The 19,930-nt window shown below is 37.2% G+C and overlaps 3 protein-coding genes across 3 annotated transcripts; all 3 read right to left on the bottom strand.

Moving 5' to 3' along the window:
• Positions 1 to 2,325: 2,325 nt before the first annotated feature.
• On the bottom strand, positions 2,326 to 3,771 carry LOC142639952 (uncharacterized). Its single transcript, XM_075814075.1, has 4 exons — positions 3,592 to 3,771; positions 3,407 to 3,499; positions 2,940 to 3,086; positions 2,326 to 2,820 (listed from the first exon to the last, which is right to left on the bottom strand). The coding sequence occupies exons 1-4, from the start codon at positions 3,769 to 3,771 to the stop codon at positions 2,326 to 2,328; spliced, it is 915 nt and encodes a 304-aa protein (XP_075670190.1).
• A 3,735-nt stretch (positions 3,772 to 7,506) lies between these two features.
• LOC142639151 (shaggy-related protein kinase eta-like) lies at positions 7,507 to 13,706 on the bottom strand. Its single transcript, XM_075813270.1, has 12 exons — positions 13,393 to 13,706; positions 11,836 to 11,928; positions 11,464 to 11,523; positions 11,101 to 11,373; positions 10,919 to 10,993; positions 10,780 to 10,836; positions 10,294 to 10,434; positions 10,127 to 10,177; positions 9,944 to 10,039; positions 9,473 to 9,556; positions 9,087 to 9,188; positions 7,507 to 8,124 (listed from the first exon to the last, which is right to left on the bottom strand). Exons 1-12 carry the CDS (start codon positions 13,522 to 13,524, stop codon positions 8,029 to 8,031), a joined length of 1,260 nt encoding a protein of 419 aa, XP_075669385.1. The 5' UTR covers positions 13,525 to 13,706; the 3' UTR covers positions 7,507 to 8,028.
• Positions 13,707 to 16,255: 2,549 nt separating this feature from the next.
• LOC142640782 (peroxidase P7-like) lies at positions 16,256 to 18,381 on the bottom strand. The gene is made up of 3 exons (XM_075815040.1): positions 18,068 to 18,381; positions 17,633 to 17,824; positions 16,256 to 17,245 (listed from the first exon to the last, which is right to left on the bottom strand). Exons 1-3 carry the CDS (start codon positions 18,284 to 18,286, stop codon positions 16,694 to 16,696), a joined length of 963 nt encoding a protein of 320 aa, XP_075671155.1. The 5' UTR covers positions 18,287 to 18,381; the 3' UTR covers positions 16,256 to 16,693.
• Between the last annotated feature and the right edge of the window lie 1,549 nt (positions 18,382 to 19,930).

The following is a 19,930-nucleotide window of genomic DNA, read 5'->3' as shown; positions in this document are numbered from 1 at the left end:
TAGCACTAACAAAATAATTCAAGGCCTTTTTCCCAATCCATTGTTAATTATAGTGACAACTTTCAACATGCATTGCCCAAAGCAATAGTAGAATCAAATCCTTGATTTTCCTATCAAGTAGAGGTTCAGTCACATAAATGACTCTAGCTCTAAAATGGCTTCTAATGAACTTGCTCTTGAAAAATCACCCTCAACGGTTTTGAAAAATCACCCTCAACGATTTCATTAAAAATACAATAAAGGGGAATCTGTTTTTGTTTAAATTTATGGTGAACAAGCAAATACAAGATAGAAATTCTACTTTAGTCTAATCTAAATATATATGTGTGTAAAGCTTTTTCCTGGATACTTGAACTTCAGTCTTTACCCCCCCACCCCACAAGCACTTACACTTGTAGAGTGACCATCGCACTAAGGGCATGCGGTGGTCCAAGGCTCCTACACTTAAACTAACACAAGTTTTTTTTTTCTTTTTTAATTTTAAATGCTAATTTACTTTTCATCATTCAAGTTGCTAGAGTTAAGTTGTTGGGTAAGTTTAAATGAGGTAGCATAATCTACACGTTTGATTTATTTCAAAACAATCCTGTCCGCAAAATGGACACTCCATTTCAAAGAGAACTAAGCATTTCAAAGAGAGGTTCTGAGTCCAAAAAAACACATGGTTGGTATCCCAGGTGGAGTGATCTTTACGCATTTCTTTCTTCTTCTTTTTTGGTTAATAAGAGAATTCATTAAACAAAACTAAAGGACTACAATAGGTTCAGGACAGCGCCTGTCAAAAAACAAACCATTAAAATCAGCCTCAAAGGCTTCCAAACCATCCACAGGCTGACTATGGAAAATAACATAATCTAAAAATTGATCAAAACCCATCATAGCCATAACGTCAGCACAACGATTAGCTTGCCAATAACAATGTCTGATCTGCACCTGTTGGAAGCGGCTCAACAAGTGCTTGTAGTCATCCAATAAAGGAGAAACTACAAAGTTAACATAATCAAGATTAAGCAAAGCATCCACAATAACTTTGGCATCTACTTCAACTATTAGACATTGAAAGTTAAGATTGCTGCAAAGGACTAAACCATCTCTAAGGCCCCATATTTTTGCTACAAAACTACTTGCCGAACCGAGGTGTTTAGAGAATCCAGCTATCTACCTCCCATGCTCATCTCTCATGACGCCACCACATCCAACCTGTCCATTGCTGCCCATGTGAGACCCATCCGTGTTAAGCTTCTTCCAACCAATTGGAGGTCTCTCCCACCGGATCCGATTTATCACATTGCAAACAGAGTGACTAGGCTGCACAACACAGAAACTCAAAGGCTTAAGCACGAATGTATGTAGATAACCTCAAGTTTGGGCTTTTCATCTTGAATACACTCTGGTTTCTACTCTTCCAAATACTCCACACAGCAATAGGGAAAAGAATCCTCCATTGAAAACCCCCTCGAATGCTACTATCCTTCCCATTGGATGAGCACCGTGCGGCCAACTAGTGAGAGCAAATTAGCTTTCCACCTCGCTAGCTTGGTCTTCACCCTATCAAGAATGTAATTGAAGTCTTGTGAAGAAGAGCCAATGTGCCTAATTGGAAAACCTAGGTATTTTCCAAGCGATGGAGTAGAGTGGAACCCAAGGATGTCACAAAAAGACTCTTGGCTATCCCTATCCACATTAGGCGAGAAAAACACTCTTGACTTGGCTTCACTCACTGTTTGCCCCAAGATCTTGCAAAAATCATCTAACACATCTCTTATTGCGGAGCAATTGGTGGCATCTACTCTAGCAAAAAGAACTAAGTCACCCGCAAAGAACATATGGGAAAAACCCGGGCCACTTTGCGACACCTTCATCGGCTGCCAAAGTTTGGCATTGCATTTTCCTTGAATAAGTTGACCAAGGAACTCCATACATAAAATGAATAGATATGATGACAGCGGGTCGCCTTGCCTTATTCCTCTCGACAGGTATATTGGGTCCAACGCTTCCCCATTTAACAAAATTTCCGTCGAGACAGTAGAAACACAACTCATAATGATGTCCACTAAATCCTCTGGGAGGTTAGCTCTAATCATCATATCCCTAATGAAATTCCACTCAAGTTTATCATATGCCTTCTCCAAGTCAATCTTCAAAGCCATATACCACACTTTTCCTTTCCTTTTGTTGAGTATGGATGATTTCTTGAACTATGATTGCATTATCAACACTTTTCTTCCCCGAAACAAAGGCTGATTGGAGAGGAGAAATGAGCTTGTCCAAAAAAGGCCTCAACCTCGAAACAATTATCTTTGTGACAATTTTATAAACAGTGTTTCACAAGCTAATAGGCCTATAATTACCCAACGTTTCAGGTCCTTGAACCTTTGGGATGAGGGCAATGTGGGTCCAATTCAAGTACTCTGGCATTTTCCTCTCCGCAAAATTTTTTTCCACTTCCTCCAAGACCAATTTTCCCACAACCAACCAGAATCTTTGGAAGAATCCGGCATGCAGCCCATCTGGACTAGGTACTTTGAAAGGTTTGAGCGACCAAAGGGCTGATTTTATCTCCTCCTCCGAAGTAGCCCCACTAATACTCATCTTCTCTCCCTCTGACAATTTGGCTTGCCATTGAGAAACTAAGGGGTTATGCTGAGAGCTACTTAACAAAGAAGAAGTGTACACTCCCTCAAAACCTCTTCTAATGAAATCCTTGATTCCATCCTCCTCATGGATCCAATCCCCAGTTGAATATTTGATAGCCAAAATCCAGTTTCTTTTCCTTCTGACCAAAGTCGGGATATGATAAAAAGCTATATTCAAGTCTCCCTAGATCATCCAATTCACTCGAGATTTTAATGCCCATAATTCCTCCTCTTGACTAAGCACCAATTCAAGTTTCTAATGTAGTTCATTCTTCAAATTAGCAGAAAATTAGAAGGCCTAACTGATATAGCCCTTTGAATACCATTTAACCTAGCCATAATGCTTTTCTTCTTTTCAAAAATATTCCCTAAGTGCAACCTGTTCCAATTGGCTGCATCTTCAGTGAATTTCTTGACTGCCTCAGCCAGCGCAAGATTAAGATGCCAAGCCTGAGAGACAATCTTTGAGAAAGAAGGATTAGACAACCAACAAGATTGGAACCTAAAAGGCCTCTTCCTCCCTATGAAAATTCTTGGCTGCATGTCTAACAGAATGGGGCAATGATCTGAATGACATTTGGTGAGATGTACAACTTTTGCATCAGCAAATAATAAACACTAGCTTGGATTCACAAAAAACCTATCTATCCGTTCTTGGATGAGGGCTTGAAGAGGTCTTTTATTTGTCCAGGTAAACCGAGCCCCAGTGAAGCCAATATCAATCATGCTACATTTATCCAAACAATCTTTAAATAATAAAGACTACTCACACTCACTGGCCTACCCCCAAACTTGTCTTCCCCAGTAAGCGGCTCATTAAAATCCCCCGCAAGAACCCACGGCATATTATGCAATTCAGCAACCTTAATTAAATTGTTCCATAAAATGTGTCGTTCAACACTTTAGGGCTAGCATATATGGCAGAAAACAACCAGTTGGAGTTAGAGTTTGGTACCTTAACAACAGCATGACTCTCCTGTTCAGTGTTAGACAGAGGCGTGACATCCACCCTTTCCGAATTCCACAGCATCCACAGGCCCCCAGCCAAGCCAATGGTATCTGTATGAATAGCATTCTCAAAAGGGAGCCTATCGGTGATCTCCCTAGCTCTCTCCCTGCCAATTCGAGTCTCCATCATAACTAAGATTGTTGGATTATGGATATGGACCAGCTCTCTAACATGATTTTGGAAGTTGGGCTTTAGAGCACCCCTACAATTCTATATTATCGCATTCATGATGACAGAACGATCAGGATTGGGGCATACATTAACAAGCGGCATTTGCGTCGCCTCCTCCCTCAAACTCCATACGGTCCACTTGACCCATTCCCTCATCTGCCCTGTTCCCGAACCCATTATCAGCTTCATTACCATATGGAGAATCTGTATGAGCTTCACGGCATACCTGCTGCCCATTACCGAGGTTGCAGTTGGCTGCCACTCCAACCTCCTGCGCTCGGATAGACACTTCGAGGGGTCTGCTTTGCATTGCTTTTTTTCCTTGCACTCCAAGGGTTTCAACAAAGGAATCCCCCCTTCCTATACTTTCACTTCCATCAGCAGAGGTATCCATTCCTAAGCCTTCTTTACCTTCGGCTTGATCCACCCCAAATCCCGTGTTGGGTTCATCTTCGCAGGAAACACCTTTGGACCCTTTACTACCACACTCTACAGGCCGATTACCCATCCCTAACCATGGTTTAGCATTGAAATGAAAATTAGAAGCACCTCTCTGCTGTTGGTCTCCATTGGCGCTAGACACAGAAGGCGCAAACTCAAACAAGCTGACTAAGAGAGATGGATGTTGCGTACTACTCCCTTCGTCGGTGCCTGGAGACCAAACTTTCTGCAACCTAGCCCGAGCAAAATCCTTTTTACCCTTCACAGAGGCCTTACTAATACCTTTCGGGCTCACTGTTTCTTTTCCTTTTCGGTTTCCTACCTTCTCAAGCCCAAGAGGCGTTGGGCCACCTTCTACCACAACTTGGGCTTCGTGGTTGGAAACATTTCTCAAGCCTTTTATAACACTACCCAGTTGGGCCCCATTGATCACTCCTGGTGATGAGTGCTTCCTTTTGGCTTCCCTCAACACTTCATTGCTATGATCGAATTTAGGTGGCCCATCAACAATCCTAAAGTCATGCCCATGCATCCCATGCACTTGTCGTGGTTGTACAAGTTCTTGTAGGAGAGATGTTCCACTACTTCTGGTATTTCTTGTCTTCTTGCGAGTGACCACGACCCACTGTCCGTAAGTTCCTTCAGACGCCTCCTCATGCTTTGCATGCAGCACATTCCCTGTGGGACCCTCCTTGTCTTTTACCACGTCAGAAACATGAAAACTACATAAGCTTGATGCCACCTCTCGTTCTGCCTTTGTCACGGTCGATTTTGGACGCCGAATGGTAAACGAACAGTTTTCCTTACGGTGTCCCACTCTCCCACAATCAAAACAAAGCCTATGGATCCCTTCATATGAAACCAATTGTTCAACCTTCCCAATCAAAATACCTATAACGAGTGGCTTAGTAACATCTATTTGGACACACAGTTTCGCAAACCTTCCACGAGTTTCAGACGTGGTGTGTGTGTCAATTCTCAGAACAGTACCAACAGTCTTTCCAATCTACACGAAAGCCTCCTCATTGTAATATTCAATTGGTAGCTCATTGAGCCTAATCCATGCAGCTACGGATGAAACATTTGTCGTCGCCGGTCGAAAGTCTAACTCCCAAGGTATGATGGATAGAAAGTACTCACCAGTGAACCATGGCCCTTTCTTGAGTATGGTATCATAATCTTCTCTCAAGGAGAATTGGGTAAGGAAAAAACCATACCCAAAGTCTACACATTCCAGCCTTCCAGCTGGTTTCCAAAGTGACAGCAACCTATTGTGAAGGAAGGTAAATCCCATTGAGCAGCCAAAAACCTTTACTATGAGTAAGGATGGCAATTTAAATCCGACCCGCGGATACCCGGCCCGGCCCAACCCTAATAGGTCGAATTTTACCCGGCCCAATAAATTATAGGGTCGGGTACGGATTTAAAAAAAAAAAACCCGAAGCAAGTCCGGGTCAGGTCTGGGTTTTTGCAAAAACCCGGCCCGAACCCGGACCCGACCAGACCCGACCTGTTTACATATATAAATAAAAAATGCTAAAATACCCCCATATATATATGTATATATATATATATATATATATATATATATATATATATATATATATATATATACAAGTTTAAAAAAACCCTAATCCCACCCCATTTCATTTCACACAATCAGCCGCCTCCCTACTCTCTTTCTCCTCTCCCACTCTTCTCACTTGGTCACTCCCTCTCACTCACCGCCGGCCTGAACACCTGTCACTGCTGGAATTGAAGCCCTTCACTGCCGGCCATCGCTTGCACCTCCAGCCACCTCGCTTCCTCCGTGTTTCTCCACCGGACCACCTCGTTTTCTATCTTTTTTTTTTCTGGGTTCGTTTCGTCTTTTTTTTTTTTTTCTGGGTTCATTTCGTCTCTATTATGTGAGTTGTTTGTGTTTGTGTTAGGATTTGTGTTTGTGATTTTGAAAGGGAAAATCATAAATCTGAAATTTTTGTGTTTGTGTTTGTGTGTTTGTGTTTGTGATTTTGAATGGGAAAATCATAAATCTGAATTTGTGTTTGTGTTTGTGATTTTGAATGGAAAAATTATAAATTTGAAATTTTTGTTTTTATGTTTGTGTTTGGATTTGTGTTTGTTTTTGTGATTTTGAAAGGGAAAATCATAAATCTTTGGTCATTGTTCATCCATGATTTCCTGATGGGTCTTTTTATTTTTAAAATTTTCAATTTCATTCTTTGATTTTCTCTACAGATCAAAGAATATATAAATAAAAAAATAAATAAAAAATCAAGGCTTGAATCTGGGTAAACACATCTTCAAAATCTTCAAAAATAATGATTCTGGCCTAAATTTTTTTTTTTAATTATTGGGCCACAGTAATACAGTTTAGGCTTCAAGCAAAAAAAAAAAAATTTTGGAGATTGGGCCACGGTTTAGGCCTAATGGCAGGGCCCGCGGGTGCCTGACGGGCCTGGTTTGGGATTAAGAAAAAAATCCGTTTAATAAACGGGCGGGTTCGGGTTTTTCAGACAGACCCGCGGGTCAGGTCCGAGTATGAAAAAACCCGGCCCGAACCCGACCCGTTGTCATTCCTAACTATGAGAGCACATTCCTATGGTCTTCGGATTTGTCGTTTGAAGTCCTTGGAGAACTTCACCGCAGCAAGCCCTTCTTGCAATGCTTTCACCTCTCCTTCATCTGAATCAGACTCATCTTCCATTCGGTCCACAAGGTTAAAAGCCTGGGAAAAGCTCCAGGAATCTCCCCTATGAGCTTATCCTTAAAGGATGTTGCTCGGTTCCAAGGACCATGGCAATGGCTAGGAGATGATGGCATTGAATCCTGCCCTTCACGGAAGCCTGAGTGGTTAACGTCCTTCACCTTTGTGTTACTACGTGCGAGTTCTTCCTGTTCTTCCCAAGAGAGAGCGAGAGAGCTTGCCATAACTATTTGTGTGGCCACTGGCAAGTAGTGACGAACAGATCCTTACGCATTTCTTTCAACATAGAACTAAGCAAATCAAATCAAATCGAACGACCAGAGGGGGGTGTGGCGCACACGCAGGTAAGAGTTCATTGAATCCATTTTAACTAAAAAGGGAATCTTGATTGGCGGAGACAGCTTTACTCGCTGACGCTGTGCGAGTATGTCCATAAATATTAATTGCTTTTACAATTCATTGAATAGTAAAGTCAGATTTTGGTGACAATTATACGTTGATCTCACCCACCACAATCCACAGCTTGACGCTTCACAAAACTCTAAAATAAAAACATTTAATTCATTCTTTCATTGCAAAGTCCAAAAGGGAAGGTGAGGAAAAGGTAACCTTCAATTGAGAAATTCAGTTCGCAACCAAAGACCGGCACAAGCATAAATAGAAATAACAACATGATTAAGTAATTAATAAAAGGGGGAAGAATAGAATAGCAAGCCAAACTACTACTGAGCCTCTTAAGCTTCTGCTGGGCTTCTGCAGCCCCTACCTAGCTAGATATGAATAGCATCACCTTTTATACTCCTAGCTCTGGAATCTTTGCGATCAAAACAATGTACAGAAGTAGGAAATAGTACTTTTTTTTTATAGCTAAAATGACATAGTAGACAGAATCACCAATTTCCAGGTTAAGCTGAAGAGCCAGTATATGTATACATCTTCACAGGCCGAGAAAAAACTGCTCATTAAGCCAGAATGCTCGGTTACATAGACCGCAAAAGAGGCCATCCTTTGTTTCGCTTTCATTGCTACCATAGTTGATTCCTTGTTACATCATGCCTTCACATTTACGTACCAGCTGGATGTGGGAAACTTAGACCAGTCTGCCGCCGTACATGCTCTGGTATAAGCCTGTTGATCAATTCAGGTGATGCTCCTTGTAACTGTAACCAAATTGGAATTAAAGGGTTAATTGATCTACCGCTAGAGATCCATCAAAACAAAACTGCGCGAGGATGTAAAAAATGCAATTTTTGTATATGTTTGAAAGGTCCCATTTGCGCTTGACAGAGCCACTATTCAATTATCCAGATTCCTCTACCATCCAAGTCATACCATCCCAAATGTTACCTAAATAGAGCGAGTTTCATCCATTTTATTTTCTTCATTCTCCTGACATTTAGAGGGATTTCATCCATTCCTAACATCTTTGATACTCATTGAACTTGACAAGTGCATCAGGGGCATTTAGTCTCGTTTTCATTGTAACAAATATGGTATTCTCTAGGGCATTTTGAGAGTACTCCCACTCCAGGAGCAATATATACCACTCAGCTCAGCAGAATATAGTTGATCAGCATCAAGGATCAACAATAAACGTGTAAATAACAAAACCTGCCAATGCTAATGCAATATGACAACTACTTAAAATTGTGTATTAATCTATAATATGTATTAATTACCACATCAACTATGAAAACATAATTAAAACTTGAATAGCATGGAATAAGAAGAAAACAAATGCCTAATATTACAATGACACCAAGTAACCAAAATCCACACAGCAGGTTTGCACAAGTGCACGAGTAACTGATAATTGATTAATGTATGGATGCTAAGTCAAGAAGCCACAAAGCAGTATATCTATGGTGTTGAGTCTTAGTTCCACTTTAACAATTGGTTTAAGGGCTAGGCTCCACTTATATGAGCAGTAGGATAACATATATGCCATGAATATAAAAATGCATGAAAAATAAAGTCAATATGAACTCGCATAATAACCCCAATAACATGACTCACTCTCTCTCTCTCTCTCTCTCTCTCTCTCTCTCTATATATACACACACACACACACGCACACACATACACACGCACAAACATATTTAAAAAAGAAAGGACTACGTACTTCCTGTTTAAAGTTGAAAAGAGGGGGCAATGGGCGTCCATTTGGAAGGCGGGCATTGGGCTCACGTAGCTCATCAAAGAAAGGATGCGCACATGCTTCTAACTGCATCAGCAAAAGCCAATCAAATAAGGAAAAAAGGTCAGTCAGAGAGAAATATAGGACAACTGTTTATCATTTACGTCATTACAGGAAATTGTGAGGAATGGACATGATGCAACTTGAAATGGCTGCGCTTAGGTTGCAGCCCACACCACAATAGAGAATGCCATACCAAGCATGCTTGATCAGACATTCATGGACAAGCAGAGGAAAGAAGAAAATCTTGTGATAATGGAATTATCTTGAGACCACAGAAATGAAGTTTCATCAAATGAAGACCAACTCACCGCAGTGCAGCGAAGACTTGGTGAATATTGAAGAAGCCGTGAAGCAAGGTCAATTGCTTCAGGAGGCATTCGTTTGTGGAAAACCTGAAGCAAGAAACATTATATTAAATGCAAAATGTGCAAGAACACTGACAGAAAGCCCCTTAGTAAAAAATTACAAGCAGTTGACAACAAATTAGCCCATTTCAACTTAATGTCAGGGTTTTTCATAGCCCCTCCTTCACATTACCTAAAATTTCATGATTTTGTGCTGATGTGTGAAAGATGTACATGGGTTGACATCCAGCTAGCATCACTTATTTGCATGTAACATATTATACACTTTTAGCACTAGATCCAAAACTTTGGGATCATATCATATTGCACTCTTTGTATAACTCTCCATTTAGCTAGAAGCATGCACTCTTTCTCTTATTTTATTCACTTTGTGATAAACCATTAAGCAATTGACGTATATAGACAAAAGCATACCTTGTGCCAAGGATGAGCTTTAATCTGAGGGAACCTAAAATCTGTATAATTTGGATTCATGCACCGAATTTCTTCTCGAGTTGGGGTACCAAGAACCTACAAAGGACAATACATGATCACATGATAACTTGCATTGCTATTGCATAATTCAGAGTAGCATTAACATAGAGAATGAAGCTTCACCTTGATAATTTCTACAAGCTGGTCGACTGCATTTTCTCCTGGAAACAATGGCTATCATAACATTTGAAATTATGAGAAACAAACAAAACATAGCAGCGAATATGGCTTAAAGTACATTGAGAAAATTATTTGACTTTGATATATAGGCTGCCACAGAAGTGACTAACCTGGCCCAGAAGAAGCTCAGCGAGGACACAGCCAGCTGACCAAATATCAATTGATGTTGTATATTCTGTTGCACCAAATATAAGTTCCGGAGCCCGATAGTAACGAGAGCATATATACGAAATATTTGCTTCACCCTTGACCTGATGACATGGATAGAAAATCATAAACACCAAAATGTATTGTACGAGATAATTTAATTGGAAACCTATAAACCATGTTAGAAGAAAGATTTATTGTTTGAAGAGCATGCTACTCTAAGAGCATCCATATGAACAAAAACAACAATGCAGGATCAAGATCACATTTCAATCATTATCAAGTCTTGTCAAGAGATAATGCATTTGTCATTCAATCAATCATTCAACAGCAATCAAAACCCAAGAAATAAAAGTCTATCAAATCTCATATTTGAAAATGCATTTGGATTAAGTGTCTTTGCATATATAATTGTTGAGCATATGGAGGAAAGAAATGAAGACACATACCAGGACTTTTGCACTTCCAAAGTCACAAAGCTTAACCTGGTGGGTGAGAGGATCAACCTAAAGAAAATATATATAACGAGTTAAGACCAAAAAAATAAAGTCATACTTATTTAAGAAAAAAAGACGGTAGACAGCATACCAAAAGATTTTGGGGCTTCACATCCCTATGGCACACTCCAGGAACAGTATGGATATATGCCAGCCCCCTAAAAATCTGAGAAATATTATCCATTTATTATCAGAATTTAAAGAGGAAAAAGAGAGGAGAATTTAGGGAAAATATAAAGCCGAAAAAATAGTAACAACATTAAAAATTCATACTTGATATGTATAAAGTTTAACATATATGAGGGGCATCCTCTGGTTCATACTAGTGTAATGCTTCAGAACTCGGAACATAGTCTCAGGAACATATTCCATGACTAGATTAAGAAAAAGCTCATCTTTACTTGTTGTAGAGAAGAAACAATGCTTCAGGGAAACCACATTTGGGTGATCCATCAAGCGCATTAACTGTAGCTCACGATTTTTATACCGCCTGTCCTGCAATACCTTCTTAATAGCCACCGTCTCCCCAGTTTCCAAGCATTTTGCCTGAAAAAGAGTGATAACCAATACTCAAGAAGTATACAAGAATAACAAGATTTATTAGTTAATATAGTTAGGACACAAATTGGGCAGTACCTGAAAAACAATTCCAAAAGATCCAGTACCTACAACACGCTCTGCCATGTAGCTGATAGTCTGCAATCAGCAATATAATAAGATGAAAAGCGAGCTAAAAAAAAATCCCTAAATCTGACCAGCAATTTAAAATTATAAATTCTAATTGAAGTACATCAAATTCCTACATGGTAGAACCTCTTAGGACCCGAGCACAACAGCATTTTACATAGTATTATTATTTCTGGAACCTATTTTTAAAAAAAAATCTCTAACCAATGAATTAACAACAGAGCACTTAATTTTTTCTATAAAAAGAAATTAGAGGAGATGGAACATAGTTTTGATCGAACCAAGGCCATAAAAAAAGTAATAAAAAAGAGAGGTCCTAACCCTTTTAGGTTCGCCATTTTTGCCTCCAATGGTGGTCGAAATGATGTGTCCAGTAACTGCATCATTCCCCTCAATTACAGCAGCGGACATTTCCTGCAATTCATAGCAACACATATGATGAGTAAAGCTACAACAATAGAAACTAACTATAGCAATCAGAAAACTCCCTATCAATGTCTAGTAATGTCACTCACGCAACACCCTCACCCAACTACGGGAATCGCAAACAAAACACAAAAGTAGATATCTAGGGGAGTTGCCATGTTTAGCACTCCCATGATAATGACACACCCTTGTTCAATTCAAAACATAGCAAGGTAATCTACGCAGAGGAAAATTCATAATAGAATTCAACAGCATTTACAGAAACAAAATGATTGGTACATAAAATGCACAACAATGATATAGAAGCCACTAATCAAATTTGACTCAAACAACCAACACAACTAACCAATAGCAAATGGATATGAATGACAACCTAGGAATGTGATAATGAAAAATAAACCAAATGCGAAATGAGCTGAAACAATATGTATAGGAAAAAGGAAAAATCAAGATGGGTATAGCTCACAAGAAAGCATCACATGCTGTAAATTGCTTGCATCCTAAACAAAGAGAGAATCAAAGGATATTCACTCCGTGAAGCAAAGTAGTACATTTTGAATAAGAATCTACCAACAGCAAAAGGGCAAAGAAAAAAAGTTCACAACGTTCAGAACAAACTAAAAATCAAAGCCCAAAATCTCCAAAGCCCAACAAAAAGTGTACCATATAGTTGAAGACCTAATATCTAAATATAACCAAGCTCAAAATTTGCCTAGATTACTTGAAAGAGTAAAGAAGTTTTTTTTTTTTTTTTTTTTTTGCGTAATTAAAGAAGTTTCAAAATTAATGAAAATGAGAAAACTAGAAGAAAAAAAAAATTATCGATCTGTTTGGTTACTGAGAAATATTAGGTTACGGAAAGGGAAAGAAATTTAAAGTCCACGGAAAATTAGCCTAATATAACTATTGCTCCTTTTCTTTTTCTTACGAAATAAGCAATTTCAAAAAACACTTTCATAATTCTTTTTTCTTTTTTTTGGCTCACAAAATTTTATCAGTAATGAAAGAAAATGGACCTAGAAAAGCAAGCTCAAGCTGAAGCTCAAGAGATCAAGATCTCAGCTAGAAAAATCAAACTACAAAAGGAAAAAAAAAAAGAAAAAGCAAGCAAATAATTTCGAAAATAAATAATTCAAAAACAAAATTAGTTAAGTATAATTAAAGTGAGAAGGAGGAGAAAACCAGTCCGATCAGAGAACGTCGGAAAATTCGGCCGGAGAAAGCTCCCGGCGACGTAAAAGGAAACACAGACAAAAGTACCAGATCGCTCAGAATTCAAGCAAAAGCAAAGGTCCGGAGGTGGATCAAACACGATCCAAGCACACACACACACACACACACAGACGGTGAACGAAACGGCGTCGTACAATGAGCTAGCCAGAACGAAATAGAAGGGTAAAACGGTAAAAAAAAAAAATGGAAGAAAGAGTAATAAAAAAATAAAAAGCGAACCTTATCAGAGTCCATTTCAGATGTACGGCGAGGCCCTAGCTTCTGTGGCTCATTAATCTCTGCCTGTGTCTGTGGCTGTGGCTGTAGTTGTAGTTGTTGTTGATGGTTTAGCCCCAAGGGCATAGAGGCCATGTGAGAGACAGACTAGACTCACTCTCTTTTTCTCTCTCTCTCTCTCTCTCTTCTTTTATTTTTTATTATATTTTTCTTTCTTCTTCTTCTTCTTCTAGCTGAGAAGAACTACTACTAGTTTTTTTTTTTTTTTTTTTTTTTATTTCAGTTTCTTTCTTTCTCTCTCTCCGTGTCTCAAAGGCAATAGTGTGTTGGGCCGGGCATGTTAGATAAAGCAGGAAAAACCGAAGACCCACGCTAGTTTTAAGCCGCGTGGTTCCACTCTCCAATTACATTCTTGCATTTGGTGGGGTTGTCTTATCTATGTCTGGAAATTGGACAATATTAGTTTTATTGGTACTGCAAGGAGGTGATGATCTGGTGCGACTCAGACCATGTTAAAGTGGTTTTTTCTTTTGCATGAAAAAAAAAAAACCAAACACCCTCTATCTTTAATTAGTTTTATTTTATCGTCGATAATTAAAAATTAATAAACTTTGTACCTCATTCCAATAATTTGGATAAATGTTTATCTTTTGGATTAAAAGTCATTTCACAAAGATTATAAATTTAATTTATACACACATAGCTCCTTTGCAATTCAAATGAGACCTCTATAGAGTTCACTATAATATTCAACGACCGTTGGGAATTACTCAAGTTAAAAAAAAAAAAATGAATTTTACCACCAAGTCAGAACAGTTGTTATGATGAATTTTTTTCTAGAGTCCATAAGACTTTGAAATTCTTTCAATTGAAGCATATTTTTTTGAATTTTGTTTTGTGGCTATTAAAGAAGTTAAAACATTGCATCCTAATCCTATATGAAAATAATTGAACGGTACGAATTAATAGCTACAAAACAAAACCGTTTTTATCATGCATGTTCGCCACTACCACCCAAACCCATCTACCTTTTTTGAGTGTTCATAGTTTGCAAAATCATTATTTCTTGTACCTAGTACTTTTTTATGCCCACAGAGTTGTTAAATATTCTTAAAAGGTATTTTAGTAGTTGATTTGCCCTATATATGTTTTAGGACATTACTTCAATATATTGGAAAACCAATTTGAAGTTTCAATCATGATTTGTAGGCCTTTTTACAAAACGCAATAAATTTTATTTTAATTTATTGACCTTTTCTTCTTCTGCTTATTTTTAAAAAAATTATTTAGTTAATATATAAAAAAGTTTGAAATATTTGTTCTATGAGGACGTAAATACTAAATATATAATATGTCAATTCTCTTACACCATTTTAAAAGAAAAAAAAACTTGTTATCTATTTTAAGATGTATACTCATTAATGAAACATGATGCCATTTTAGAGATTACTTGCAACAAAAGATTATGCCAACTAACACGCTTTTGGAATCCTGATTAATCATCCTTCTCTCTTCTAATTGTCCTAACAAGTAACATCCTTTTCAACGAAAAGTGGAGTTAATGCTTCGTCTTTCAAGCTTGGAAAATTTGCATTATAGTGCTAAGCATGCAGTTGTCGGGTCTATTATATATTTTTACTAGAAAAGAAATTAAAATTCATATACATATAATAAAGTGATCTTAGGGTATTATAAGTTTCTCAAAAAAAAAAATTATAAATCTTACTACCATCCAATCATATTATTTATAATGATTTTTTCTTTTAAAAAAATTAGAGGGAAAGGGAGAAGGCAAGTCAATTATGTGATATGGGATAATGAATAATTTATTAATCTTACTAGTTTATGGACTAACTCTTTTTATAGTAAATTTATGATACCTACCTATATCTCAATAAATAACGACTAACAATTGAATTTCCTTCTCATTAAAAAAAAAAAACAATTGAATTTCCTCATTAATGGATTTAGATTCTTGTTAGCAAAAAGGGGATTTAAAGTTTAAAATAACTTCTAAATAAGGAACTTACCAAAATTTAAGGATTCTTCATAGGTGGAAGGATTTAAAGTAGTCTAAACAAATAACTGTAACAAAAAACATACCAAATTTTAAACTACTTCAAAAGGTTCTAGACTAGGCTTTTATAATTGCTTAAAAATGATCTAAGAAGAAAAATGCTTTCAAAGTGGAGGTAGCAATGAAATCGAGAGTTGTCAACAGGGGACTAGTTATTTGTTGTTATTGGCAACTTACATTGTTGCTAAAATTTAGGGATACTTTGTAGGTATAAGAAATTTGGAATGGATTCATTTCATAGTTAATATTAAATGAGATATGCTACGCCCACAATATTTTTATAATATTTTCACAACAAATCATAGGTGGTTAGTTGTTATTAGTTCAAATTTAAACATAACACTAAGATTACTTTTTTGTCCCAACAACAATAACCTGTCGCTTAAGATTTGTTGTAAAAATATTATGGACATATCATTTCTCGTATTAAATTTTACACAACCTATATATTGTTCGATTTATAAGATAAAATCTTCATCTTAATAGAGATGTAATAAAGAGCACTTAAAATATAAATGATATATAACTTCCCTAAAACATAAATACAAATGGCTTGAAATGAAGAAGATCCTATCCCATTGCAAAGATTAAATGTCACTAAATTGTCACATTTTTATGATTTGGGTTTGATCCAGAATTATCATAGACCTCATTTCTACTGATAATTAATTTCATTTCTTTGTTGTCATATTTCTAATTATAATTAACGACTTTCGAAAACTAAAATTGGCGATTGTGTCATCTAACAAGGGAGAGGTGTCTTATGCAAAAGTAAATATGTTGTTGAATTAAGACAAACAGCAATCTTCTAAGAGAAAAATGATACTTGCACATGCCTATGTATCACACTTTAAAGACTTAATTACTCATAGGATCTTTTTTTGGTTGAATAGATCCAAACATGAAAATAATTCTAAGATCTCGTCATCTTTTTGACCAAGATCTTTTGTGTCCACCGCAAGATCAATTATTTATCATGACTAATTAATTAGTAATGCTGAAAACAAAAGGTTTTTTCTTTTTGTAACAAAATTCATAATATATATTGAATTGATTGATCATGAGTGGTAAATATAATTAACAATTATAGAACTACAACTTTTTATTGCCACTTACAATCGATCACTTCAATAATTATGAAATTTATTGTGAAAAATATTGTGTCTCAGCAATATTGCATATTAATTAGATTAGCACCATTAAGCTTATAAGTTATAATGAATAGCATTAGTTCACCACCCTGCAATTCCTTCTAATCTCCCCATTTGTCCCGGTGAGTGGGCTAAGATTGCTCATCTTCACCATGGCTGCAGCAAAATCTCTAGCAAAAGCTGCGTTGTTAATACTATAGGTCCTAACCACTGCATCTTGGGAGCCATTATTGAATAGCTGTTGGTCCGAATGAAGAAGCCCACGCCGAGCCACAAGGTCCTTGTAGTAGTTGTTATCAAACCGGGTTGAGGTCAGTGAGTCAAGCGGGGCCAAATTGTTGTCACCACCTGAAGCCGGGCAATTGGCCTTTCGAGTAGTGGCAAAGTTGGAGTCAATGTTGGTCTCGTTGTAAATGCGGGTTCTGAATAAGCTACAACGAGCTTGGCCTATTGTGTGGCCACCGGAGAGTGCGGTCATTTCCCGGGCATTTAGACCTTTGGCAGAGAACATGGAGATGAGGGTTGCAAGATCAGAGGACGGAGAGGGGAGATTGCTGTTGGCTGCGCTTTGACTGGCTGTCCTTGCATCTCTCCGGCCTAGTGGTACTGTCCATGAGGGTCCTCCTAGCTAAAAGCAAAATGGAAAACACATGTTAGTGAACAAAAAGTGTAAGCAAGTGAAAGACAAGTTTTAAAAAATAGAAATCAAACAAATTAACAAACACTCAAGTGTCGTGACACTAATATAATGCTAATGGATATTCTTAAAACAATCATTAAAAGTATAAAACGGGTCATGCCTACTTTGAAAGCAATTAACAAAAATATTAAATTATTAAAATTAACACTATCATATGTGCCTTAAAAAAAATAGATCGATCGTATTAAAACTCCTACCATAATGAATTTTCTTAGGACACTTGATAACATAACACTTTGGGTGCCACAATCCTTATAAAATTTAACCATGAAACAAATCTTATTCAAACAAAGAAAAAGAAGAACTGATACTAACCAAGACCACTCCTTCTCGTGCTGCAAGTGCTAAAATATCTGCGCAAGACACAGTAGCTTTGCAACTAGCTTCCACGCGAGTTTTAATAGTATCAATCACTTCGAAACCCCTTGCAGAATTTAGATTTGGTCCCGCATTCTTTTCACCTGTGAAGGTGGCAGTGTCGTCCAGTAGTATTGATGCATCGCATCCCTACAAAACTCAAAAAAAAAAAAAAAAAAAAAGTGATCATTTAAAGCCATAAAAGAACGTCAAAAAAAAACTTATCCACTTAAAAAATAAAAATAAAAACGTCATATATGTTGTCAAATTTATATGCATGTTTTCCATTTTTGGTCTAAATTAAAGCAAGTAATATTCCTTTCTAACATATGTAATCAGACTTTGTTTGAAACATAAAGGAACACATATCGCATGCGTGTCTCTGTGTCTCACATTTACAAAGCAGTCATGGAAGAACAAGCGAAGAATAGAGGCACCCATGCGTGCCTCCTTAGTGACAGCTTGCCTCATGGCATTTTGCACGAGGGTTTGTAGATTAGGGCAAGTGGTGGCGTAGAAGTTAGGAGAAAGTTGTGCATTTACTGAGCTGTAGGCTAGCAGAGAAAGGATAGACAGTAGTGTCACAAGGATAATGCGTGTCTTGGACGCCATGGGTTTAACAAAACTTTAGATAAAAGCTGAATTGAAAGGACTAGTGAGTAGTGACAGTAATGGAGAGCTTGTTTTGTGGTGCGAGAATAGCTTTGATTGAACAACCCTATATATAGAAAGAGCTATAGTGCATCGACATAGCGAGAGAGATTCTTCTCTGTCATTGTGTGTATGCGAAACAGTTTCAAACTTTGCTGCTGAAACGCGGCTTTCGAATGGGGTTGACTGTTCAATTGTTTTAACTTTGGAATCTCCAAAAGAAAGTCTTTCATTGAGCTCAAGTCAACTTATATGCGCTCTCATCAAATGCATGCAGGAATACAAAAATATGATTGTCGGTGTGGGACTGATTGCAAGATTAAAATAAACAAAGAGAATAAACTTGCACCGAATTCTGAAATTATAAATCACCCACGGCCCAAAATGGTGCTTTGCATATATCATTAGTCTAAAATTCTTTTGTTCACTTTTTTCTTTCTTCACCAACCATCATTATTTTATTATATTTTTCTAGAAAAAAAAAAAATTGCTTTCAATTGATCAAGGAAGAGCTTTGCATTAATGATTCCGGTGAATTGGTAAAGAAACATGGTTCCATGAAAATGCAAGAATAACGTTTGATTAATATAAGAGATTAAACTCAATAAGCATTCAATGAAAAAATTATGTTTACATCTTCTAATAATATGATGCCACTTCATATTAGTTCAAATAAAAGAACATGGAGTCGCATGTGATTATAATCCCATCAAAACCACTTTTAATCAATATATTCTAAAACTAACAAAATAAAATTATCCGGAATCTCAATATAAGAAAAGAGCAATTTTTGGAATCTCACCACATGTTCAACATATCTTTGATTGATTGAAAATCGTAGATTGAGTTTTTGATCTAATGCATTTTACACTTAACCGGCTATAAAAGTGGGTTTTTATAACCCTGATTAGAGTGTCTATATAAAGGCCTACTAAGCATGACTTTCATTGAGTTGTAGAGGCAAGAAAACATGTACTATTCAAAAAGAAATCCCTAGTCTCCACTTGTTTAACCTCTGAGTTCAAAAGCAAATAGAAAAGAATCAATATGGTGTCGTTGCTGCCATAGTGCACATCAAGGTTGAAGCCATAGAGTCACCCTAGTGCTTGCTACAAAGATCAATTCTTTAAGAGGTTCTTGGAGCGAGAAATGTGATTGAATTCAGAATAGAAAAGTCCAATGAGTTAGAGCTATGTGTGGTTATATGAGTAACTACTGGAATAGCAATAAAAAAAACATGGATATGTTCAATTGTAAGAACTTCAGTTCAATTTTTGAATTTCTTCTTGGGGTACAAGAAGCCTCGTAGTAAATTTTTCTCATGTATTGTTGTCTTTGAGTTTTTCATTTCGTCACAATGGATAAGTATACTTTAGCACCCTAAATTATACCATTGTTTACATTTATCATTTTTGAACTTTCAAAATGCACGATTACCACCCTAAACTATAATATGTGTTTCACTTTGCACCCTACCATCAATTGGATTGTTACCTTGGAAGGAAAAGCATATCACTTGCAACTCACATGACCTCTGCATACGTGGCACCACATGAAAAAATCGAATTGACCCTCTTCAATCCCTTTAAAAAAAGGTTACGTGGC

This window comes from Castanea sativa, chromosome 6 (genome assembly GCF_040712315.1).
Source record: "Castanea sativa cultivar Marrone di Chiusa Pesio chromosome 6, ASM4071231v1".
NCBI classification, from domain to species: Eukaryota; Viridiplantae; Streptophyta; class Magnoliopsida; order Fagales; family Fagaceae; genus Castanea; species Castanea sativa.
This window is presented reverse-complemented; position numbering and strand designations above follow the sequence as displayed.